At 47.3% G+C, this 25,787-nt stretch overlaps 1 protein-coding gene, 1 long non-coding RNA gene and 1 other non-coding gene across 7 annotated transcripts in view; 2 read left to right on the top strand and 1 right to left on the bottom strand.

The window, feature by feature from the left end:
- Positions 1–1,495: 1,495 nt before the first annotated feature.
- LOC118884415 lies at positions 1,496–25,669 on the bottom strand. 4 transcript variants are annotated; one of them, XR_005017312.1, is made up of 4 exons: positions 25,317–25,669; positions 22,471–22,723; positions 12,470–12,640; positions 1,496–1,735 (listed from the first exon to the last, which is right to left on the bottom strand). It is a non-coding gene; the product is annotated as an uncharacterized LOC118884415 (long non-coding RNA). The 4 variants fall into 4 exon arrangements; XR_005017328.1 differs by having other exon boundaries at positions 22,471–22,677; positions 25,317–25,667; XR_005017330.1 differs by lacking the exon at positions 25,317–25,669 and having other exon boundaries at positions 11,371–12,640; positions 22,471–22,955.
- Positions 10,027–10,099, top strand: TRNAV-CAC. Its single transcript has one exon. It is a non-coding gene; the product is annotated as a tRNA-Val (tRNA).
- The window catches only part of SLC9A1 (solute carrier family 9 member A1), a 50,576-nt gene continuing 39,053 nt past the window's right edge, over positions 14,265–25,787 (top strand). Inside the window, exon 1 of one of the 2 annotated variants that reach the window (XM_036831407.1) lies at positions 14,265–15,434. In XM_036831407.1, the coding sequence (XP_036687302.1) occupies positions 15,083–15,434 (352 nt within the window). In that variant the 5' untranslated portion in view covers positions 14,265–15,082. The remainder of the gene's footprint in view (positions 15,435–25,787) is intronic. The other variant, XM_036831351.1, reaches the window with a different exon arrangement.

The raw sequence follows: 25,787 nt of genomic DNA, 5'->3' as shown, positions 1-25,787 counted from the left end.
TAAACTCCCTGAACACCTCCATCACTACTCACCAACCCCTCAGTGCATTTTGTACTTCGGCAATTTGCTAACTTCTCTCCCCTACTAGATTGGAAGTACCTTGAAGGCAAGGGTGTGTGACACAGATACTTCCAAGAACTGACCTGCAGATCCTCAAACTCTATTCATGCTCTTTCCTAAGACACATTTTCTGGAGAAGATGCTCTGAAGTCCAGGTCCACCTTTTTCTTTCCCACCCACCCTGCTCATACTTTACAAAAGGCTCTCAGCCCTGATTTTCACCCACAACCTTACCCCAGGGGGTTGGGGTTGGGGGTTAAAACACCTTCAGGGCACCAACCAAAGGTGAAGAACTGTGATGACTGGATAATAAAGCATTTTGCAAGTGGGACAGTTGCTGGTACTTTGCTTTCAATAGAGTTGAAGGAGATTCTGATTTTGTTGTCTTAAAAATAACTTTTGATGATAGGTCACTATGTAATTTTTTGGCTTGTAACGCCAAGAATTCAAATAATTAAGTGATATTATTGTAACAGAACTCCCTCCGCTTTCACCTACTTATTTATTGGAACAAGGTTTCTCAGAGTTTCTATTTATAAAAGTTAAAAATAGATATAAAGTTGATGCAGAACCCAGCTTCATTCCAGCAATAAGTAACATTTATTCATAAATACATAAACTAATTGAAAAAAATCTATTTCAGTAAGAGATACATTTCCAATATAATTTTACTCTTTGTTTAATAATCATTTTTCAAAAGATATATGTTATGTTGCTTTGATCAATTGTGTACTAATGCAATAATAAGTGATATTTCAATCCAGAAGAAATTTTAAAACATAGAGCTTTAGAGTCAAAGGAAATTTTAAATTATTTAAATTTTAAAATTTCTTAAAGTGCAATCATATATATAAATTTCTGTTGGGAGTATGAATTAGGTAATCAATAACAGACTTTCCAGCAGAAAATATATTACCCTAGGAGAACATTCTGTGAGAGGAAGCAAAATGTAACTATACATTCAAGAAGAAAAAAAATAATGATGTAGCATTTCTGCCTGCTAATGTACAGCTTGTTCTGATATTTTCTTGACATGAATGATAGTGAGTATCAAACCATGATGATACTTACATTCAACTGATGATGGAACAGTTTTTTTAAGATGTTTTCAATATGCTAGCAAGTATATCCTTTGCAATGGCTTACATTTAAGATGAATATTTTATTATTATTTTTTAAATGTTTGATCTATATCCATTCCTTCATTTTATTTTCATTTTTTTAAAACTGCAGTATCTTTAATTTTATTTATTTATTTGTTTATTTGGCTGCGTTTAGTCTTCATTGCGGTGCGCGGGCTTCTCATTGTGGTGGTTTCTCTTGCGGATCACGGGCTCTAGGTGCACGGGCTTCAGTATTTGCAACACGTGGCTCAGTAGTTGTGGCGCACAGGCTTAGTTGCTCCGCAGCATGTGGGATCTTCCCGGACCAGGGCTCGAACCCGTGTCCCCTGCATTGGCAGGCAGATTCTTAACCACTGCGCCACCAGGGAAGTCCCTAAAATGAACGTTTCAGTTGTCAATTTTAAAACGTGCCAGATAGCCTGCATGTGGACCAGCAGGTCCATTCTTCGACCTACTCCTCCCTTCCTCTCCCCTGGTTGGCTGACTTGGATGGAGGACATCAACGGCTCTATGCCTTCTAGCCTCGGCTTGGATTTGGTCAATGGGAAGTCCTGGCAGGAGACAGGAGGGAGGGAAGAGAGTGAGATTAGGTCTCTATTCCCCTTGTTCCCACCTCTGGACATCTAGTCAGTCTGGCCCTGGCCCTGGGCAGAAAGTTAGTGCTCCTCTTAAGGAAGAGAAATTGCCCTTTAGACCTCAGGTGGTAACAGCCTGGCTCCCGCCCTTCCCAGCTCCCTGCATAATCCCTTGTGATTTCCCTACACCTTGACCACACCTTCTACATTAGCTTCTTTGCATATATGACCTTCTTGAATTGTCTTACTTTGAGTGCGTTGTTTCCTGTTGGAATCCTCACAAATGTGGAATTTAAAAAAATTCTTTAAGGGGGCACAAGAGCAAAAAGTCTGAAGACCACTGATCCAGGCTATAGCCTCATTCATTCATTCAATAAACATTGACTGCATCATGCCCAGTGTTCGGTTACAAAGATGAATTAGTTGGCCACCTCACACCCATTAGGATGGTTACTATCAAAAACACAAAAAACAACAAGTGTTGGCAAGGAGGTGGAACAATTGGGACACTTGTGCACTGTTGGTAGGAATGCAAAATGATGCAGAAGCTGTGGGAAATAGTATGGAGTTTCCTCAAAAAAATTAAGCAGAATTAACCTATGACCCAGCAATTCCACTTCTTGGTATATACTCAAAAAAATTGGAAGTAGGGTCTTGAAGACACACTACTGTGTACACCCATGTTCACAGCAGCATTATTCGTAATAGCTAAAACATGGAAGCAACCAAAGTGTCCATCAACTATTGAATGGATTACCAAAATGTAGTATATTCATACAATAAAATATTATTCAGTCTTAAAAAAAAATTCTGACACATGCTGCAACATGAATGAACCTTGAAGATGTTATGCTAAGTGAAATAAGCCAGTCACAAAAGGACAAAAAAAGTATGATTCCACTTATATGAGGTACTTTATTATTTTTTTAAATTAATTCATTTTGGCTGTGTTGGGTCTTCGTTGCTACGCGCGGGCTTTCTCTAGTTGCGGTGAGCGGGGGCCACTCTTCATTGCGGTGCACGGGATTCTCATTGCGGTGGCTCCTCTTGTTGCGGAGCATGGGCTCTAGGCGTGTGGGCTTCAGTAGTTGTGGCACACGGGCTCAGTAGTTGCGGCTCGTGGGCTCTAGAGCGCTGGCTCAGTAGTCATGGCGCATGGGCTTAGTTGCTCCGTGGCATGTGGGATCTTCTTGGACCAGGGCTTGAACCCGTGTCCCCTGCATTGGCAAGTGGATTCTTAACCACTGTGCCAGCAGGGAAGTCCACAATATGTACTTTAATAAAGGTGTGGACAAGTTGTGAGAGCACTGTGGAGAGAGCAACCAATTCTACCTGGGGAAATTGGGAGGGGCTTCCCACAGAAGGTTTTATTTGGTTTATGGCATTGAAGATAAATAGGCGCTTGCTTGGCAGTGAAAAGGAGGAAGGGCGTTCGAGGCAAAAGGGCAACATGAATCAAGTCAGGAGAACCAACGATTGTTAGGGGATTGCTGAGTCATGGCTGGGTGTTCAAAAGGTAGTTCAGAAAGCACAAAGATTAAAGGAAACCATTTGTAAATATGATTAAATTAAAATTAAAAACTTAAAAATGGCAGAAGACATTATGAACAAAATTAAAATACTAAATGACTCTCTGGAAAAAGATAATTGCAATTTATATATAAATAACACCTAGAAGCCAGTAAGAACTAAAGACAAGCAAACAAGTTGAAACATAAGCAAAGGATGAAGAGGTAATTCTCACAGGAACTCGCAACTGCAGAGGGAAATGCAAATTAAAATGATTAGATATCACCTCCAAAGAATAGAGTAGGGAAAGGGGGAAAATAGTAACTTTACAGTGGAGAAAAACCAACTAAACCAAGTGATGAAAGGTAATAACATCACCAGTAATGTCATGTGGGTAGCATGTGACCTCCTATAGAGTGTGATAAGAAAGGTACTTCAGGGGGCTTCTTTGGTGGCACAGTGGTTAAGAATCTGCCTGCCAATGCAGGGGACATGGGTTCAAGCCCTGGTCCGGGAAGATCCCACATGCCGCGGAGCAACTAAGCCCGTGTGCCACAGCTACTGAGCCTGTGCTCTAGAGCCCACAAGCCACAGCTACTGAGCCCACGAGCCACAGCTACTGAGCCCACGTGCCACAACTACTGAAGCCCGTGTGCCTAGAGCCCATGCTCCGCAACAAGAGAAGCCACCGCAGTGAGAAGCCTGTGCTCACGGCAACTAGAGAAAGCCCGCATGCAGCAACAAGGACCCAACGCAGCCAAAAATACAATTAATTAATTAATTAAAAAAAGAAAGAAAAAGAAAGAAAGGTACGTCATCTCTTCCCCAAAACCCATAACCTCTGTCTAGCCATGAGGAAAACATCAGATAAGTCCAAATTGAGGGACATTCTGCAAAATACCTGACCAGTGCTCCTCAAGACTACCAAAGTCATAGCAATAAGGTAAGACTGAGAAACTGTCACAGAGCAGAAGAAACTAAAGAGACATGAGGACTAGACACAGTGTAGTATCCTGGATGGGATCCTGCAACAGAAAAAGGACATTAGTGAAATCTGAAGAAAGTCTGGAGTTTAATAGTAATAAGCCAATGTTGGCTTCTTCGATTTGACAAATCTGCCATGGTGACGTAAAATGCTAACATTAGGGGAAATTGAGTGAGGGGTATATGGGAACTCTCTTGACTATCTGTGTAACTTTTCTGTAGATCTAAAGATATTCCAAAGTAAAAAGTTTATTTTAAAAAATGATGAGGGCTTCCCTGGTGGCACAGTGGTTAAGAATCCACCTGCCAGTGCAGGGGACATGGGTTCGAGCCCTGGCCCAGAAAGATTCCACATGTCGCAGAGCAACTAAGCCCGTGCACCACAACTACTGAGCCTGAGCTCTAGAGCCCGTGAGCCACAACTACTAAGCCCACGTGCCACAATTACTGAGGCCTGCGCGCCACAACTACTGAAGCCCACACACCTAGAGCCCATGCTCCACAACAAGAGAAGACACCACAGTGAGAAGCCCATGCACCGCAACGACGAATAGCCCCCACTCGCCACAACTAGAGAAAGCCCGCGCACAGCAATGAAGACCCAACACAGCCAAAAATAAAAAATAAATAAAATAAAATAAATTAATTAATTAAAAATCTTATCTATAAAAAAAAATGATGAGATACTATTTTCTACCCATGAAATTAACAAGAATAAAAAGTCTGACTCAAATAAGTCAGGAGGATATGGGAAAAATGGTTCTCTCATACTTGCAGGCAGAAGGGCCAAAGGTACTTTAGGAAAACAATTTAGTCTAGGAAAGCAGTCAATGTACAAACCCTGCAATCCAGAAATTCCATTTTCAAGTATATAGAGAGAACAGTTCTTACACATGGACACCAAGAGATATTTATAAAGGCATTTGATACAAATTGTCCACTATAACATAAAATTGGAGCAACTTGAATGTCTATCAATAGGCAAACAGATATAAAAATTGAGATATATAAATGTGATGGAATATTTAGTATACAACAGCTAAAAGGAAAGAATGAGATCTCTATATATCAATATGGCCAGATGTTACAAATATTGAGTGAAAAAGTAAAGATGAAGAAGGATATATATGATATGATACCATTGATATAAATTTAAAAGACACACAAAAATAATTTATATTGTTTATGTATACATGTATCCTAATTCATTCATCTAACAGATTTTTTTTGGCTGTGCCACGCAGCTTGTGGGATCTTAGTTCCCTGACCAGGGATCTAACTCAGGGCCCTGGCAGTGAGAGTGCTGAGTCCTAACCACTGGACTGCCAGGGAATTCCCTAACAGATCTTTCTTGAATACCTTATTATGTGCCAAGTGCTATTCTCAGTTCTGAGGATATAGCAGTGAACAATGGCTAACAACTGTATAGGACTTACTAAGAGCCAAGCATTCTGTAATAATAGTAGCAATAATAATAACAATAATAATAATAGCAAACACTGATGTAGCATTTACTATATAGTTATGCTATAGTTATATAGTTATATAGTTACTATTATAGAGGTATAATTCTAAGCGCTTTACATGCATTAACTCATTTAATTCTCGTAGTAACCTTATGACACAGGGTCTGTTATTACCCCCAACTTATGAAGACACTGAAGGGCAATGAAGTTAAGTAACTTGCCTAGGGTCACACAGCTGGACAGTGGTAGAGACAGCAATCAAATCCTGGCATACCGGATCCAAGTCTGTCCTACAACCATCATGCTCTCTGCCTCAAATCCCCCGCTGTCATGGAGCTTACATTCTAGTGAAGGCAAGACAGACCATAAAAATGTGTAGTAAGTCAGACAGTGAAAGAGCTGTGGAAAAAAATAAAGAAGGGAAGGAGGGAATTCTCTGGTGGTCCAGTGGTTAGGACTCCGCACTTTCACTGCTGAGGGTGTGGGTTCAATCTGGTCGGGGAATTAAGACCTGCAAGTAGTCGGTGCGGCCAAAAAAAAGAAAAAAGAAGGGAAGGAAAGAGGGAGTATGAGATAGGGTGTGGGGTGTGGTGGTCATGGATGACCCCACTGAGAGATAACATCTGAGCGAGACCCCAAGGAAGTGAAGGAGGAAACCATGCTGATACCTGGGGGTAACTTCATTCCAGGCAGAGGAAATAACAAGGTCAAAGGCTCTGGGAAGGAGTAAACCTGGAGTGTTTGAAAAATAAATAGCAAGGAAGCCAGGGTGGCTAAAGCAGAGGGAATAAGGGCAAATAAGGGGAAAAGAGATGAGGCCAGAGAGAGGTGGGAGCTAGATTGGGTGGGTCCTTATAAGTCATGTGGACCTTGGAGGGGTCTGAGCAGGGGGTGACAGTATCTGACTTAGGCTTTACAGGGATCCTTCTTTGTTGAGGCGAGATTGCTCAGAGGCGATTGTAATAATCTGGGCAAGAAATGGGTGGTGGCTTGGACTGGAGTGGTAGCAGTGGAGGTGGAAAGAAGTGATTGGATTCAGGAAAGAGTCAAGGATGACTCAGGTTTTTGGCCTATGTAAGTGGGAAGACAGAGTGATTGTTTCCTGGATGGGGAAGACAGTGGGAGAAGCAGGATTGGGGAGGGGGTGGGAAGGCCTGGAGTTTCTTTTTGAACATGCTGAGTTTGAGATTTTTGTTGGAAAACCAGGTGGACACGTTGAGCGTTCAGTTGGACATAAAAGTCTAGAGTTTTGAGAAGAGGAGATGAAAATCTATGCATCATCTGCATATAGATCTTATTTGAAACCACAAGAAAGGATGAGATCACCAGAGAAATGAATACAGATATAGAGCAGTGAAAATGTGAGAACTGAACACTGGGGCCCCAACATTCAGAGTTTGCAGCTAAGGAGGAGGAAAGGGAGAAGGGGCAGAATTCAGCAACAGGAGACTGAGAAGGAGCAACCAGTGAGGCAGGAGAAAAACCAGGAGAAAAACCAGGAGAGAGAGCCAGCTAACTGAAGAAAGTGATTCAAGAAGGATCAGGTGATCAAATGCGTTGAAGGCTGCTGATGGGTAAAGAAAGATGAGGACTGAGAAATGACCATTTGATCAAGCAACATGGAGGTACAGGGTGGCAGAATGTGCCATCCCAAAATATGCCACTTTGGCATGAGGATTATTATTATTACTATTTTTTGCAACTCACGTCAAATAAGGATTATTTTGAGGTAGAGGCAATTGAGAAGAAGGAGAGGCTTCTCTACCCTACCCTTACTTGCATAAAAGTAGGACACACATCTATAAAGGTGTCCCTCCTCCTGTCTCTACCGGGAAGGACAGAAGTCAATCACCAGAGACAACTTTAGACCCTTATCAGCCTAGAGACAGCTCCGGAGGAATCTATATACAAACTTTACTAACTAACCTTTATCTACCATCATTTCCCTTGATTTGCCTTCCCACAATTTCCTGCCCCTAGAGTCAGATCATTTTCCTTTCTCTTGTCACTTATCTAAAAGTTTACCATTCCTTTGCTAAGATGCTATATCAGCCCAAGTTCTAACTAATCTTTGAGTCACTCATCTCTGGGTATATGATGCACATGTTTATGAACTTCTGTTTGTTCTTCTCTTGTTAATCTGTCTTTTGCCAGTATAATTTACGCAGCCCCAGCTGGAGAAGCTAAGATGGGCAGAGGAAGAGATTTTTATTCTCCTACAGAGGTCATTAGTGACATTGACAAGAGTGGTTTTAGGTACACCATACGGGGGTGAAAACCTAACTGGATCAGATTTGAGAGTCTGGGAGGAGAGAAACGATGCAGGCAGTACAGACAATTCTCTCAAGGTTTTGGCAATAGCTGGAAGGGAGAGTGGGGTGAACAGATGTGTGTTAAGGCGTCAAAATAATGCGAGCTAGCCTGGTGGCACAGTGGTTAAGAATCTGCCTGCCAATGCAGGGGACATGGGTTCAATCCCTGGTCCGGGAAGATCCCACATGCCGCGGAGAGACTAAGCCCGTGTGCCGCAACTACTGAGCCTACGCTCTAGAGCCCGCGAGCCACAACTACTGAAGCCCGCATGCCCCAACTACTGAAGCCTGCACGCTTAGAGCCCGTGCTCCACAACAAGAGAAGCCACCACAATGAGAAGCCCACTCACCGCAACGAAGAGTAGCCCCCACTCACTGCAACTAGAGAAAGCCCGCGTGCAGCAACGAAGACCCAAAGCAGCCAAAAATAAAATAAATAAAATTAAATTTAAAAAAAAAAGCATTACGCTCATGATAGAGGTTGCCCTGTCATTGGTAGAGGTTGATGTACATTACTTTTTTTTTTTTTGGCCGTGTAGCCTGTGGGATCTCAGTTCCCTGACCAGGGATTGAACCCTCACCCCCTGCATTGGAAGGGCAGAGTCTTAACCACTGGACCATCAGGGAAGTCCTACATTACATTCTTGATAGAGGCTGATGTCAGTGAAGGTTCAAAGAGACTTTAAAATTTGATAAAATAGTGCAGATATCTTTTAAAAAAAAATTGAAGGCAAATAGAACAAACTGTAACAGCTGATAATTCAGAAAGGTAAAAAATTTGGTTTGTTATATTATCTTTACGCTTTCAAATGTCTTTGTAAATAATTAGAGGGCAAAAAAAGTTTGTGGGCCTGAATGTGTGAAGGCCCTTGAGTGCCATGTCAGGAATGGGGTCTGCAGCTGTCTAAACAGGGGGACCATGGCGCAGAATGTTCTCCCTGAAAGCTGTGTGTAGCGCAGACTGGATGTGGGAACAATAAAAAGTTTACTTTAATAGTCCAGGCCAGAGTTTTCCAAAGTGTGGACAGGACCATCTGCATCAAAATCTCCCAAGGGCACTCAATAAAATTCAAACCCTGGGCCTTTCCCCTCCAGCCTACTAAATCCTAATGTTTCCAGCAGGGCCAAGCAATCTGTACCTGAGAAGGTGGAGTGGTAGCAAGTTCAGGGGAAGGTGGGGGGGCTGCGTTTAGTACCTGTGGAGATGGAGGTGCCCACAGGACTTCCAGCCTGTGAGTAGATATAAGAGTTTCAAGTTCACTGATGGGTGTTTATCAGATTCATAGTCAAGTCTCCCACGGCAGGAAGCACAGGGACTTGCACACAGTAGGTGCTAAATGTTTATTAAGTGACTTATGAATTTAGCTTAAAAGCCATTCACTGGATCACAAATTCTACCTCCTTACCAACTCTCTCCTAGTTGCCGAGGACGTGCGTGTTTTTTCATCCTGGCTATCAGCCCAGAGAAGTGGGAAAAGCTTGGATTTCAGAGTCAGACAGACTTGGATTCTCACCTGGCTCCCCTTCTTCCCAGCTCTGTGGCCACAACTGACTCTCTCCTTGGAACCTTAGTTTTCTCATGTGCAAGTAATATACCTTGTCATTCATTCATTCATTAGGGCTCTCTTGCTCTCCTGGAGCTCACATCCTATGGGGGGGAATGGCAGTAAACAATAAATACAGTAAATAGGTTTATTATATCATATGTGAGAAGGTGGCTGGGCCTGAGTGGTAGTGGTAGTAGTGGTCAGGTAGGGGAGGTATCAGGAGTCACCACATAGTAGTGGTGAGAAGGAAGATTTGTGGAAAGGCTTGAGGGATGTGATGGAGTAGGCCAAGTGGATATCTGGAGAAGAGTGTTCCAGGCAGAAGGAACAGCAAGTGCTAAGGCCCTGAGGTAGAAGTGTGGCTGGCAGTGTTTGAGAAATAGCAAGGAGGCAGTGTGGTTGGAGTGAAGTGAGTGAAGGGGAGACTGAAAGAAGAGGGCCTTGGGACTTCCCTGGTGGTCCAGTGGGTAAGACTCCGCACTCACAATGCGGGGGGCCTGGGTTCGATTCCTGGTCAAGAAACTAGATCCCACATGCATTCCGCAGCTAAGAAGTTTGCATGCTGCAACTGAAGATCCCGCATGCCGCAACTAAACATGCTGCAACGAAGATCCCGTGTGCCACAACTGAGACCTGGCGCAGCCAAAATAAATACATACATACATACGTATTTTAAAAAAAGACTATTAAAAAAAAAGAAGAGGGCCTTGCAGGGCTGTGATGTTATATAACAAAGGAAATAAGGAAATGAACTCAGTTACAGAGTGCCAGTAATGTGTAAGTAACTGAGCTTGACATACGTCAGCCATTTAATCCTTGCACTAACCTTAAAGGCAGGTGTTCTGACCTCACCCACTTTTATACACATGAATAAACTGAGTGACATAAACAAAATATGACTTGCTCATGATGTACAGCTAGTAAGTGGCCCAGAGGATCCTTTCCAAGCACCACACATTGTTTGCTACGCATCTGTCATAGCTATAGCAATTCCATAAAATTCCCATTCCTTTTAGCAAAAGGATTCAATGAGGTGGACTGAGGAGCAGACATGGCCTAAGCAAGGGGGGATACCACCCAGGCCCAGGCATCCTGAGACTGTTCTGGATCTGCAGGAAGAAGAGTCTGCAGATATACGGCCCCTCTGAGTCAAGGGCAATGTGGGCCTGCAATGGTTAAAAAATGAGGACTTGCTAGACTTCCCCAGTGGTCCATTGGTTAAGACTCCGTGCTTCCACTGTAGGGAGCATGGGTTCGATCCCTGGTCAATCCCTGGTCCAGGAAATTCCACATGCCGCCTGGGGTGGCCAGAAAAAAAAAAAAAAAAGAGGACTTGCTAAAACAGGGTTACAAATATTGTAGCATATTTTAACTGATTACCTTCAACAAGATCATGCTTTTAACATGCAGAGGGACTTCCCTGGTGGCGCGGTGGTTAAGGATCCACCTGCCAATGCAGGGGACACGGATTCGAGCCCTGGTCTGGGAAGATCCCACATGTCGCGGAGCAACTAAGCCCATGAGCCACAACTACTGAGCCCATGTGCCACAACTACTGAAGCCCGCACGCCTAGAGCCCCTGCTTCGCAACAAGAGAAGCCACCACAGTGAGAAGCCTGCACACCGCAACGAAGAGTAGCCCCTGCTCACTGCAACTAGAGAAAGCCCGCACACAGCAACAAAGACCCAAAGCAGCCAAAAATAAATAAAATAAAATAAATAATAAATTTTAAAAAAACATGTGGAATACACAGCAATATAATTTATATAAAATTATTAAATTCATAGCATACCACGGGGGAGTGGTCTGATGATGGGACCAGTTTCACAGATGTGAGGGACTTCTTTCTAGCCTGTGTTTCTGTGTCTGAATGTATAACTTCATGTGGCCCTAACACCGGAAGTCTACATTTGAGCCCCTCAGTACATGTAAATACAGATAAAGATGGTAAATATATGTGGTACTTGCTGGCTGCCGCCCTGAGTTCTATATGTACATTGGCTAAGACCCTTAGAACAGCCCCATGAGATTGGCGTTATTGTTTCCATGTGATGGAGGAAGAAACAGTGAATCAGGGAGGTTGACTGATTTACCCAAGGTCTTCTAACTAGTGAGTGGTGGTGTGGGGATCTGAACCTAGACAATCTGGCTAGATTCTTAATCTTAGTTCTTATGCTATACTGCCTGGTCCAGGCTGGGCCTTGGCCACGGGCTGTCCCAGGTGGTTTTTCCCAAGGGCTCTTTCCTGGCACTGTCATGTTGATACAACCTTCTCCAAGCTGTGGAGGATCTTAGGGCTGCTATTTCCTGGTCCTCATGGGATCTGCTACCTCCAAGGCTGGCACCCAAGGACTGACTGAGGACCGGAATGAGGGAGAGTCAGAGAGTGAGGAGGATCAGAGTGCACGGGTGAATGTTGACCTCAAGACTGGAAAGGACTGGGAGTTCCCTGATGGTCTAGTGGTTAGGATTTGGCACTTTCACTGCCGTGGCCTGGGTTCAATCCCTGGGAACTGAGATCCCGCAAGCCACGCAGCATGGCAAAAAAAAAAAAAAAAAAAAAGACTGGAAAGGACTATAGGTCTCAGGGTTCTGGCCCATGTCACCTGCATAAAGTCCCTCCACTAGCCCCACCTTTGCCTCCTTTTTTCTACACTGAACCTGTGGTGTTTTGAAACAGCTCTGGATTAAGATGTTAGAAAACTGACTTAAGTCCTGGATCTGTTACCTAACAGCTGTGTGATCTTGGCCAAATGGCTTTATGTCTCTGAGTCCTCAGTTTTTTCATCTGTAAAATGGAAATGAGAATAATAGCTACTATTTATTGAGCACCAGGACTTGGATCATTGATAAACCTGGGGCACTTGGTTGTAAACTATAAAGGACCAAACCATGTGAGGCATGTTGTCGTTGTTCTGATCCTTGCCCTAAATGCTTTTCCTCTCTTTGGTTATTTCCATTATAGCTGATGTTCTCCTTTCATCTGCTCCAGGTGACACAAGGCCCTTGGATTTCTCTGAAGGCTTTTCTAGGCTCTTCTGTCATCTCCCAAGTGGCTGGACCTGTGCCAGGAGAATGTGAAGTACAGAGAATTCAGTTTAATGTTGGCACCTTCAGTCACAATCACATCACTCTAGTAGCATTTAAATATACTTTTATGTGAAAGGAGAGCATATCTCATGAAAAGTACACAGATCATGAGTGCTCAATGAGTTATCACAGAACAACTACATCTGTGTAACCTTTGTAACCACCACCCAGTAAAGAAAGAGAATATTATCAGCACCCTAGAAGCCCTTGTTGTGTCCACTTTGTGCCCCCTCCTAACCACTGCCACCTCCTTCCGCCCTATGTCTATGTCTGTGTTGCCAAAGCCCAGCACAAAGCCTTGTCAAGAGGCCCATAAATAGTTGCTAAACTGAACTAAGCCCTTTGACATTATTTTGTGATCTCAAGCTAGTCACTTGGACTTTCTCTGCCTTGATTCACTCTTCTGCAAAACAAGGGTGGCATTTCAGTAATCTCAATAATTCTCAACCCTAGTTGAGAATCACCTGGGGAAACTTTTGAAAAACTATCCATCTTGCTTGGGCACTGCCCTGGAGGAAGTGGATACAAACCTCTGAAGGTCCTAGGCAATGGTAGTGTTTAAAAGCTTTCCAAGGATTCCAGTGTATGGCCATGATCTCTCAAATCTTACAAATTCCAACCAACACTATATGTTCAAATCTCAGTTCCACTGCTGCTGTGGGTTGAATTTTGTCCTCCACAAAGATGTTGAAGTTCTAACCCCCAGCACCTGTGAATGTGGACTTATTTGAAAATAGGGTTATTGAAAATGATCAAGTTAAGATGAGGTCATTAGGGTGGGCCCCTAATCCAGTGTGACTGGAAACCTTATAAAAAGGGGAAATCTGGACCCAGAGACAGAGACACAGGGAGATCACCACGTGAAGACTGGAGTTATCAAGGAGCACCAAAGATTGTTGGTAAACCACCAGAAGCTAGGAGAGACGCATGGAACAGATTCTTCCTCACAGCCCTCAGAAGGAACCAACTCTGCTGACACCTTGACTTCAGACTTCTAGCCTCCAGGATATGAGACAGTAAATTTCTGTTCTTTAAGCCACCCAGTTTGTGGTACTTTGTTACAGTAACCCTAGCAAACCGATATAACTATTTACATACTAGTTAAGGAACTCTCTTTACCTGTTTCCTCATCTGCAAAAGTGGAACCATAATAATTGTTCTATGTGCTGGGCTCCATTCTAAACACTTTACATAGATTATCTCATTTAGTCATCACATATACTATACTACAGCAGATATAGGTACTCCTGTTATCCCCACTTTTTCAGATGAGAAAACTGTGCAACAGAGAGGTTAAGTAATTTGCTCAAGATCACATGGTAACTAAATGTATAAGATAATAATACATCCTTCACAAGATTATTGGGGAGTCTCCATGAGACTGTGGATGTGGATGTGAAGGCGCTTTGTAAGTAGTAGAGCATTTTACTCATGTTAGTTAGAATCTCTGTAGATTCAGGACTTTTTTTTTGCCATCTCTGACTCTCCCTCCTCTTTCGACGCGATACTTCCTTTCCTCGGAGACAGGGGTCGCTGCGTTGAGCGGGCGCTGACAGGTCCTTCTAGCCCGCTGCACCGGCTGCTCGCTGGTGCCTATAAGTGGCAGCGCCGGGCTCAGAGAGGCATCAGTCCGCCGCCGCCGGGGCTGGAGCCGGGGCTGCAACTGGAAGTGGAGCTGGACGCGGAGGAACTGAAGCTGGGCCAGGGCGCAGCGCAGCACCGCGCCGGGGCCGCAAGGAGGGGCGTTTCGCTGCTGGCCCACCGCGAGCCGCCCTCAGCGCGCGCCAAGGCGCCCTCTCGCCAGGCCGCCTGCCTCCGCCTTCCGCCTCCCTCCATTTCCCCGGAATCTCAGCCCGGCGCGCCTGCACCCCGGTCCTTCTTTGGGTGGGGAAACTCCCGGCCGCTTTCTGGCTTCACTTCCTCGCAGCCTGGGCTCTCAGCCCCCTCTCTTCTTCTCCTGGACTGGGTCTCACCTCCTTCGATCCCCTTCCTTTAGCTCAGGCTCCCTTCCCCTTACCTTAGCCGAGTCCCAGCTCATCAGTCACTTTCCTCAGCCGAGGGTCCCCACCCTCCCTTTTCCTTTTCCTTGCCTGGAATCCAACCCATCCTGTCCCTTCCTCTGTCCCTAGGGTGCAGTCTCTCCCCTCCCCCACCCCCTTCCCAGGCCTGGAGTTCCAGACCTTTTGGTCTTCTCTTACGGTCCTGAGTCCTTGTCCCTGTTCCCCAGTTTGGAGTTGTAGATCGTGAACCCAGCCTTCCTCCACTTCCAGAGGACTGCTTCCACAAAAACACATCTCTAAAACATGAACTTTGCTTAGAGACTCCCCCAGTTTCTCTTCCCCCATTGCTGACCCCCTGCTACCTATGTCCCAGGTCTTACTCTCACTTTGCTAAGGGTCGAGGGTGGCAGCAGGATGCTTCTCTGGTCTGGTGTCTGTGGCCTCTCTCCGCCTCGAATCTTCCCTTCCCTGCTCGTGGCAGTAGCCTTGGTGGGGCTGCTACCCGTTCTTAGAAGCCATGGCCTCCAGCCCAGCCCTACTGCCAGCACCATCAGAGGCTCAGAGCCACCACGGGAACGCTCCATTGGGGAGGTCACCACCGCCCCACCGGAGCTCGCCCCCGAGAGCCGCCCTGTTAACCATTCCTTCACTGAACACAGCCTGAAATCTCGAAAGGCCTTTCCAGTCCTGGGCATCGACTACACACACGTGCGCACACCCTTCGAAATCTCCCTGTGGATCCTGCTGGCCTGCCTTATGAAGATAGGTAAGTGCAGTTCGCCCCCGATGCTTCCGCCGCCACCAAACTAATGAGCTTCTTGAACCATCCTTACCACTTGAGGCTGCCTAGGAATAAAGGTCTGGACTACTCCTGTAAAGTAGGCAGCCTCTATCCCATCATCGTGGTTCTTCTCAAACGGGAGCTCTGTGGCCTCTGTGGTCTGAGGCCTCCTAAGGTTGGAGGCAACATTGTTCATGGGAGAAGATGGGATGCTTCAGGTACTAGGTACCTTCAGCGAGGCTTCCAGGCCTGGCAAGTCTCCTCTGGCTGGGACAGACCCCGAGGGGAGCCAGGGACCCAGCTGTGTGAGACAGGAGTGTCTTCAGCAAGTGGCACAATCCGCTCTGTCCACAGCGACCAGTGTAATTACATGCTTCATGGGAGGGTGTTCCAGGATGGAGGCTATTTCTACTTGGTTTGTCTAAGGAGTTTGAGTGTAGTGGGGGACCTGTGTGCTGGAGACTTACAGGTGTGGTGGAAGATGAGGCATCCCCATATCCTCACCTTCCTTCATCCCCAGCGTGTTATCTGTCAGCTTTGCCTGCCCAGGCTGGTCAGGAGCCCCTGAGTCAGTTTCCTGCCTGGGAATGCCATTCCTTATACAGTTTATGGGACAGGGGCTTGGGAATTCCTGAAGTCTGGTTTGGGGGTGGAGGGAGAGTGGAGGAGGGTCAAGCTTGGTCTGGCCCCAGCTCATCTCCAGGTTGCACCCAGCTGTGTCTCAAGGTGCTGTCACGTTTGCCTGCCGGCTGCTCATCCAAGAGGGAGAGGGACAGGTGGAGGAGCTCAGCATGTTCTGATCTGAAGAGACTTTGAAACGTTCTTTTTGGGAGAAGGAAACAGAAGAGTTGTTCCCTTCCAGAGGATCGTCTCCCTGCTAGGCCTGAGCGCTCTGCTCTGCTGGGTGATTGATGGAGCTCACCAGAGCCTGCAGAGCCCAGAAGTCCCTTGAAGTGGTGTCCGGGAGGCGGGGGGTGGGGGAGTTTGAAAGCTGCCTTTGCTTTTTTAGCCCCCAGCTAGCTGTGGAAGGCACGGGGGCCTGCAACTCTGCTGGTTTGGGTTTGGAGAGTTTGTGACTTTTGGCAGGAAGCCTTGCAGCTTTCCCAAGGACATGCAGGAGATGAGTGGCGATGCCAGGCTGGTATGAGGCAGGCTCTGGGACATGCTGCAGGAGGGCACTCGTGCTTCTGTTTTGACAGATCCAGGAGCTGGCTTCCTGATACGGGGCTTTGGTGCTGTGACAGTAGCAGGCCTGCACATGGAGCTGGGCCACCAGCACCTATCCCCTGATGGCAGCCAGCTTCCCGGAAAAAATCGAGGCCTGGGCAAGGGGAGCCATGTGTACTGATTCTGACAAATACATGACCTTGAACAAGCTGGGGCCTTTTTCTGCAGGTCTCGCCCACCTGTGAAACTGGCAAGACTCTCTAAATTTGACCGTATCAATTGAATCATGAAACCCTGTGTCTTAATTTGTTGGTAAGAAGCTGAAGTGACTGATGTGTCACTTGCCTGTGTGAGACCAGGAAGAGGCCTCATAAGCACTATTTATAAATTGCCCTCCTCTTTCCAACCCCCTCACCTGGCATTGTGTTAGGGCATTAGAGGCTAATGCACACATTGTGGGTCTCAGTGCCTTCTGGTGGGTCGACAGCATGACCACAAAGATCCTACTCTGGATAGTCAGGAGTTTGTCTCTGCAGGCCTGATTACCTCTAATCCTAATGGGGTCAGGCTTGGCCTGCTTTGTCCCCACCAAAACTGTGCCCGGGACCCTGGGCAGCTGGCAGAGGTGGTGCCATGACAAGGGTATCAGTCTAGAAGTTAGGAAACTTGGCCTCTTATACCACCTCCCTCTGTGACCTTGGGCCAGTCATGCCTCTCCACTTGTCAGTTGATCTTTGTGGCTTCTTGCTGGTCTGACATTTCTGCCATTCCGGTGACTTGGATAACCCTGGCAAGTCACTCACCCTTGGGCCACAGTTTTCTCATCGTAAAGTGAGGAGGCTGGATATGATCTCCAAGGGCATTTGTAGTTCCAAGAGACTGTGTCTCTGGCTTGATAGGGCAATTTTCTGCCTCTGAAAACAGGGGTGCCCTAGCATCTGGCCATCCTGGGAAGAGGGCAGAGAGAAAGATGGCCAAAAGATCTTAAGGGTCCCAGTTCAGGCGGCAAAAAGTGAAAGCCCATTTTTCCCTTTACCTTGCAGTGTTTTGTTTTGTTTTTTTGTTTTGTTTTGTTTTGGCTGCGCAGCTTGTGGGATCTCAGTTCCCCAACCAGGGATTGAACCTGGGCTGCGGCAGTTGAAATCCCCGAATCCTAACCACTAGACCACTGGGGAACTCCCCCTTTGCAGTGTTGAATTGAGGTTGGCACCACTCTGCCACTTACCCTCTCTGAGCCTCAGTTTCCTCAAGTATAAAAAGGGGGAAATAATAGTATCTAGCTATAATGCTGCTGGCGTGATGATGACAAAAATTAACGCACGTAAAGCTGGCTTTGTACCTATAGGAAGCACTCAGTGAGTTGCAGCTGCTCCTGTTGGTATTTTAACCACCTGAGGTAAATGCATCCCTACCTCAGCCCCTCCTACAGTCTTCCTCTGAGGCTGGAGGATTACAAATCTCTCAACCTGGCTGCCACCAGCAGTCCTTCCTTAAGGTTTCAGGAAGGACTGAAAGTCAGTCCTACTGACTTTGTTCTTCCTTCACTTAAGCTGCCTCCAGAGCAGGTCCTGTGGGGAGGGGACATGGCACCAACCGACTTGGGGGATGGGGGGTGTGCCGAGACCATGCTCCCTCTGGACTGTCAGATACCCAGGAGCCTAGGAGTTCATTCTGGGGTCTTGCCTATTCTCTCAGCACCCCAGCATGGGTAGGAGCTATGTTGGAGGCCTCATTCTGTCATCTATAGCAGCTGCTTCCCTTGCAAGTTACCCCTCCTTTAAAAATAGAAGGTGCTGTGTGCAGTTCTCACTCCTATCCTAATCATTGAGCAGAGCCTCAGGTAGATACTGTCGGAGATGCGTGTGGGAAGGGTGGGGTTAGAGCTGAAGTTCTAGAGTAGATGCTTCTGGATTCTTTTCTAAGTGACTCAGTGGGTCACATTAGGCAAGTCACTTCCCATCTCTGGGCCTTTTTTCTCTCTCTGACAGTCAGGGATTCTTGCCTTTTCCTTGGTGAGGAGGGGCTCGTGACGTGAGTTGGGGTTAGACTATTGGGAGAACTGTGAGAATGACTCCAAGCCTTAAGTAGGCCCGTTCCCCTCCCCCAGCCCCGCCTTACATTGTGGTTCGGACTCTGCGTGAATTCCGCTTTGTCCCTGTTTACCTGGCTCCCAGACCAGTGCCTGTTTCAAGGGAGAGCCTCACTGTAACCCAGGTCACCACTGGCACCCCCTGCGTTTGTTTACACATATCGCGGACCCGGAACTCCTGGCAGCCTATGAAGCAAGTATTCATCTCGTCTCCTGACCAGAGACAAAAAAAACCTTCCTTTGTCCCTTCACATCTTACAGCTTTTTCTGGTTTTGGTGTTTGCAAGGTGTGTTCTGCCATTGCCTCCTTAGAGCAAGTCTGTGAGGAGGGGAGATGGGGATCATTATTGCCCACTTCACATGCGTGGATATCAGACCCAGCAACTGGTTTCCTGTGTAAGACTAGAACTCGCCTCTCACTTCTCAGAATGAGAGAGGAGCGACTTAAAGGTCACCTTGAAACTGTCTCTAGAAGCCCAGATGGAACTCTCCAAAAAGAAGGAGGTGACCTTTTCCTCTTTGGGAAAACAGCTGAGTGACTGCAGGACAGTGGGAGGGGAGGTCATCTGGGGACTGGGAAGAAGCTTCAGGTAGGACATGTGTGTCCTGAGGCTCCAGGACACTTAGAGGGCCTCTGTTGGTCATATCACCTGGACTTCATTCAGCTGAACACCCATGAGGTGCACCTTGCCTCTCCTTCCCGCCCCACCTAGCCCCTCCGGCCCTGGTGGGAAGGACAGACGTTGTCACAAAAGCCTGGTCTCTGCCCCTCGGTACCAGGCCCCTGGTTTCTCTGAACCTGACTTGCCGCATCGGGAAGGTAAGGATGCCGTCTCTACCTTCCAGGACGGATGTAGAGACCGAACGTGGAATGCTAGCACAGAGCCCAGCGTGCTGTGGCAGCTTCCAGGGCCTGTTCAGATTCCTCCACTTTGGGCGGTCTTCCCAGCCCACTCCAGCCCGCAGCCGTTGCTTTCATTTCTCCCCTAAAACCGTATCCCTTATTGTTTATCCACAACTTTGGCATTAGGCCTAGCCTGCCCTGTGACATCTCTTCTGTTGGGGGGGATGTGTGTTTTAGTAAGAATTACCATTTATTAAGTATCTACAGAGTGGTGTCAGGCACTTTATAAAAGTAATCTCATTTAATTCCTACTATCATCCTATGAGATAAAGGCTCTCTGTCTCACAGATGAGGAAACAGCCCAAAGGGGTTATCTGCTGTGATGCTGAATTGCCATTTATCTTCTGTTTGAGCCTTGGCACAGTCTCCTCTCAGGGTGCAGCTGCATCTCCTGCCCCTCACGTCCTCCTCAGCAGATGCCCGGGCCCCTGCACGGGGTGGGTGCCCAGCTCACTGCACCTGCCTTCCGGGATTTTAGGACTCCCTCTGGGGGCTGGCACTTGTTGATGGCGGAAGCCCTCTCCCTGCCCTGAGAAAGCTGTAGGGGTTCTGTGCCGGCTTTGGGCCCATCCTCTGTCCCTGTGAGTCCACATATGTGTACCTGAATCCCGCAGCCAGGCTGGGCCTATCCCTTGTCCTCTGCTAGTGACCCTGCCTGCCATCTCTTTGCTCTCTCAGTGGTCTGACTGAGCTTGCTTCTTCCCTGCTTGGGCAGGGGAATGCCACTTAAAGAGTAGTTTCCTTTTCCCAGCAGGGGATGGCTAACCTTGTGATTACCATCTCCTGCTTCTGGGCTGGAAGGGTACTGGGCTGCTTTTGGTTACCCTTGGGGCCCAGCAGGATCCCCTGAGAGGCAGCCTCTGTGCTGGGAGCAAATGGCACAACTCTCTTTAGCCTTGTAAGGCAGGTGGAGTTTAGTAGTAATTCTCATTAGTATTGTAACTTGTTTCCAAAGCACTTGCGTGTACAGTATTTAATTCCGATCTTCTCAGTGGTCCTGTGGGTTAGAATAGCAGGTGGTATTGATGTAACCATTTTACATCTAAGGAAACCGAGCCCCAGGTTGTGACCTGCCTGAGGTCACTTAGCAAGTAAGTGGCAAAGGACACAATCCCTGGATTTCTAACCCAAGGCCGTGTCCTCTTTCCCGCCTGGTCAGGTCATTGTGAAGACCAAGGGGGACCAGAGGTCCCAAGGGTCTTTAACTAGAGTAAGTGACCAGGCACATCCATGTTGGTAACTTGAGTAGTTGACAGGAGAGACACTGTTTCCTCTTGGAGGAGCGAAGGGCTAAAGGAGCATGGTGGTTTGGGTTGGTCTGGAGCCCAGGCCAACTTAACTCCAAGTTCTTAACCCCTCAAGCATGCCTGTATTTGTATGAAGAAAGTGTGTGAGAGTGTGAAGGCTGACTCAGCCTTGGGACCTGTCATTCTCACAGTCTGGGGAGCAGCAAACTTTTGAAATGGAAACTTTTCCTTTCCCTTGATGTGTTGTAGGCCCTCTGGGAGGAGAAGGGAGAGGCAGAGAAGTGAATTACAACAGAAAACATGCTGGATGGGGCAGGAGAGGGAAGGGGTCAAGAGACCCTGAGATATGGTATGGTGCTAGCTTTTTGCTGCCTAGCTGTGTGACTTTAGGCAAGGCACTACTTCTCTGAGCCCTCATTTCCTAATTTGTAATATTTATGTTAAATATTTGTTAATTATATTAGCTGTCACTTATTAAGCTCCTGCTGCAGAGGCTGTGTCAGGTACTTGCACAGCTAGAAAACAGTGGGGTTGAAGCCCAGATCTGTCTCACTTTGGAGCTCTTGTTCTTTTCATCATCATGCCCTGATTCCCTTTCGGTTCAAAAGTTTTATTTTTCCCATGATCATTTTGAACAGGGAAGGATTAAAGGCATTTCAAGTCTTGGCTGCTCTCTGTGGATCATTTCTTGGGTTGGGGGGGAAAACTGTGACCCCCCCCCTCCAAGTCTTACCGTGAAGCAAATAGCCCTTCTCAGAGGTGGTAGCATTCAGAAACACAGGAGGGACAGGGCACTGGAGCTCAGCAGCCCTGGGCTCCCTTCGGGAATGCCAGCCTGTACACAGCCGGCGGGCCTGCCTCCCTCCCTCCCTCCCTCCCTCCTCCTGTCACCCTCCCCCACCTGCCCCCCTTTCCTTCCGTGGTGGGGAGAGAAGGCTCACTCAGCAAACCCAGGACCTGGGTTATTCCTGAGTCATCCATTGCCTGTGTGGGCCTCCTTCTGCAGCACTCACTCCCCCTGTAAACGTCTGAGTCAGACATGTCTCCCCAAGGTTGTCTGCACACACTGCGCTGGGCCCAACCATCTCTTTAGATGCTGACAAACATCAACTGATACTTTAAGGCAGGCCGTGATTATATGTGGGTATTTTTAATCTTACAGGCTAATCTAATTTTAACTGAACTAAGTTTTGAGTTGGGCCGGGATCAGTGGGCTGCCCCCCTTCCCTGGGATCGTGCTGACTTCATTTCCTTCCCCTGAAAGCTCTTTCAACATGCGGGGCCAGTTTTGGAGTCTGTTAGGTCGTACATGACCCCTGAGTTCTGACACTGACTTGCTGAGAACCTGGAGTTTCCCCAAATTACCCAGGCAAGCTCTTTCCTGAAAACATACAGCCTTAAGCAGCTCTGAGTGAGATTCAGGATGAGAATTCCTATTCCTTCCCAAGTCCTCTTCCCGGTCCCTTGGGGGACACTTACCCCTAAGCCCAGACTGGCCCTTCCACAGCACTGGGCCTATCTGAGACCAGGCCACTGAAAAGCGGAGAGGTGACATCACAGCTGTGTCAGGCAGAATCTATGAGCTCACAAAAATAATAAGTAGCTAACACTTACGTAGCACTTGCTGTGTGCCGGGCAGACTCACAGAGGCTCTGGCTTTGGGCTGGCCAGCCAGGACTGAGAGCAGCTAATTAATTCGTCTGTCCAAGGTGGGGTCGTAGAGGCAGGTCAGCTGAAACCAGCTAGCGGGCTCTGAGCTTGTGGCACATCGGGGAACCAAGAAGAGTGAGACCCAGGCCTGGCTCACCAGGAGCTTCCAGTCTGTTTGGAGAAAATGGTCCATCTGTGCTGAGGTCTCGGCGGACTCCTGGCAGAGGCAGAGTTCAGAGGGAACAAGCAGTCCCCGAGGGCACAGGTGGTTAGGGAAGGCTTCTCAGAGGAGGTGGAATTTGAGCCAGTCTTGAAGATAGAGAGGAATTAGGCAAGCAGGCAGGACAGAGAGAGCTATTCTTAGGATAGGATTCCTACAAGAATGTAAGCCCCTTGAGTGCAGACCCTTTGTTTGCTTTCTTCTCTGTGCCTGGCACAGAGGGAGGGCTCCTAAATACTTGGGGGACAAATAAGTGCATGACTGACTTCCCGTGTAGAGATAGTGTCCATGTGAAGCCTTTGAGGAAGACAAGAAATCAGCTTGACACAGAGTGATGCTCTAGGCGTCAGCCAGCACCTGTGTAAGTGCTGCTGCCACAGCCGCCTTCCTCCCCCTCTGCCTCCCTCGGCTTGGCTCTAATGGAGGGTCTTCTAGGGCATCCTCTCTGGTCTGGGTGGGGTCTCTCTGGGAACGTGTGCATCTGTTTGGTTTACCCTCAATTTGTATAAGTAAAAGCAAGATACCAGAGCTTCCTCAGGGAGCTGCCGAGAGCCCTAATTGAATTAAGCTTTTCCTGGGAAGATTCATCGAGTCATCAACCGCACTGTGACTGTGAATTAATGAGACCAGTGCCATAAACCATGCAAAAAGGCAGTCTTGCTAATTTATAGTTGTACCTAGACAGGTTGACTTATGCCTTCTCTTTGTTTTTGTGTGTGTGTTGGGAGTGGGCTGGGGCCAGAATCTCCTTTCTGTGGCAAGTTTATTTTTATAATGTGAATAAATAAAACATGTTCAACAGTAGAGAGGGGTATTAAGGTAAAAAGTAAAAGTTTTCCTCCTCACTTCTCTGACCACCTCCACTGTCATACTCCCCAGAGGTTACCACTGTTAACTTTCTCGTGCATCTTTTCAGAAATTCTCTGTGCGTATATGAGTGTGAGTGTGAGGGCAGATTTTAGTTTTTAATCTTTTTTGTGTGTGTGGCTGCGAGGCTTGCAGGATCTTAGTTCCCCGACCAGGGATTGAACCCGTGCCCTCAGCAGTGAAGACGTGGAGTCCTAACCACTGGATCACTAGGGAATTCCCGGATTTAGTTGTTTTTTGTTTTTTAATCGTAACATCTTTATTGGAGTATAATTTACAATGGTGTGTTAGTTTCTGCTTTATAACAAAGTGAATCAGTTATACATATACATATATCCCCATATCCCCTCCCTCTTGCGTCTCCCTCCCACCCTCCCTATCCCACCCCTCTAGGTTGTCACAAAGCACTGAGCTGATCTCCTTGTGCTATGTGGCTTCTTCCCACTAGCTATCTATTTGACATTTGGTAGTGTATATATGTCCATGCCACTCTCTCACTTCGTCCCAGCTTACCCTTCCCCCTCCCCGTGTCCTCAGGTCCATTCTCTACGTCAGCATCTTTATTGCTGTCCTGCCCCTAGGTTCGTGAGCCCCCTTTTTTTTTTTTTTTTTAGATTTCATATATACGTGTTAGCATACGGTATTTTTCTCTTTCTGACTTACTTCAGGCTGTATGACAGACTCTAGGTCCATCCACCTCCCTAAAAATAACTCAATTTCGTTTCTTTTTATGGCTGAGTAATATTCCATTGTATATATGTGCCATATCCTCTTTATCCATTCATCTGTTGATGGACACTTAGGTTGCTTCCATGTCCTGGCTATTGTAACCGGATTTAGTTTTTATAAAGCCACTTGTGTAAGGAAAAGAGCTCCAGGCTGGGAATCAGGGACCTGGGTCCTAGTCCTAGCTCTGCCTCTTTCTTGAATATTGTCATTTTGCCTCCCTGGGCCTTAGCTTCCCTGTCTGTTGATTTCAGTTGTTGAAAGGCTCTCCGGGACTTTCCAGCAGGAAAGGCAGTTGTCGCAGAGGAGCCCCTCCTCTGGTGAGGCCTGGGCAGACTGAGGCCCTCGGAAGGAGATCTCCACAGCCCCATCCTTTGGGGGAATGGGCCACTGCTATCATGAGCACTGGCTTCAAAGCACAGAATTCTCAAGTTCATGGTAATGGTCATCTCCAACTCTAGCTCAGGGTTATGGGGTTAAATGAATGGGTCTGCAGAGAGCCAGCTCTCTTGCTGGGGAAGTAAGACAACACACAGGGGAGAAAGCACAGGTGGGAAGTTGTGTGGCTCTGGCTAGGATACAGAGGGGCTCAGAGAGGAGGGGGAGAGACAAGGGAAGGCTCCCTGAAGGAGGTGATCTTGAGCAGTGGGCCAGGTGGAGAAGAGGAACATCACTCAGGGGGACTTGCTGTTAGAAGGGATCCTGGCTTAGGTGGGAGAATGGCCTGGGTGACCTGCTGTTCTTCTAGGATCTAGATCTAGGTTTCTGAGATTCCTTCTGAGTTCTTGATGGAGTTCAGGGGACCCATGGACCGTCCCCCTCCAAATATCTGCAGACATTTGTGTCTTTGTATCAGAGGAAGAAAGCCCATAGTAGCCACAGATTCTCAGCAGGATTTGTGCCCCTGCCCCCCGGCCAAAGGTTAAGAGCTTTGGCGCTTGTCCTGTGGGAATCTGAAGAAGGGTAAAGGGCTTTCCTTGGACGAAGTGGTACTTACCTCTGGGATGAGAGGGGTTTGCCTGGGGAACTGCAGGACTCCTTCTAGGCAAGGGGAATGAACCCAGTCAGAGTGAACAAGCTGTGTCCCAGGAGAAGAGGAGGAAAGATGATTCTGTAAAGTAGAGAAAAACTTTTCTGGATTGGGGATCAAAGCAGATGAAGCAGGCTCCCCCTGCCCAGTGTAGACAGGGAAAGTACTGGGTTCATTCTGCCCCCTGGTTCTGCTGGGTTTCCAAGGTGAGCTCAGCTGACACCCTGGGAGGTAACTCAGTCCTCCTGCCCTTTTTCCTAAAGTGGCCAGGGCCCAGACAGTCCTCTGAGACTCTGTTACGCGAAGCAGCTACCTTGGAGGCAGCAGAAACAAGGCATTGCCTCTTAAGGGGACAGGCTTTGAGGGCACAATACTAGGCAGCCCCGATTGGCCTCTGCTGTTTCTTGGATTGAGGACCCCCATCTCCTGCTCTGACCC

Source organism: Balaenoptera musculus, chromosome 1 (genome assembly GCF_009873245.2).
Source record: "Balaenoptera musculus isolate JJ_BM4_2016_0621 chromosome 1, mBalMus1.pri.v3, whole genome shotgun sequence".
Classification (NCBI taxonomy): domain Eukaryota; kingdom Metazoa; phylum Chordata; class Mammalia; order Artiodactyla; family Balaenopteridae; genus Balaenoptera; species Balaenoptera musculus.
Note: the sequence above shows the minus strand (reverse complement) of the source record. Positions and strands in the feature narration are given on the sequence as shown.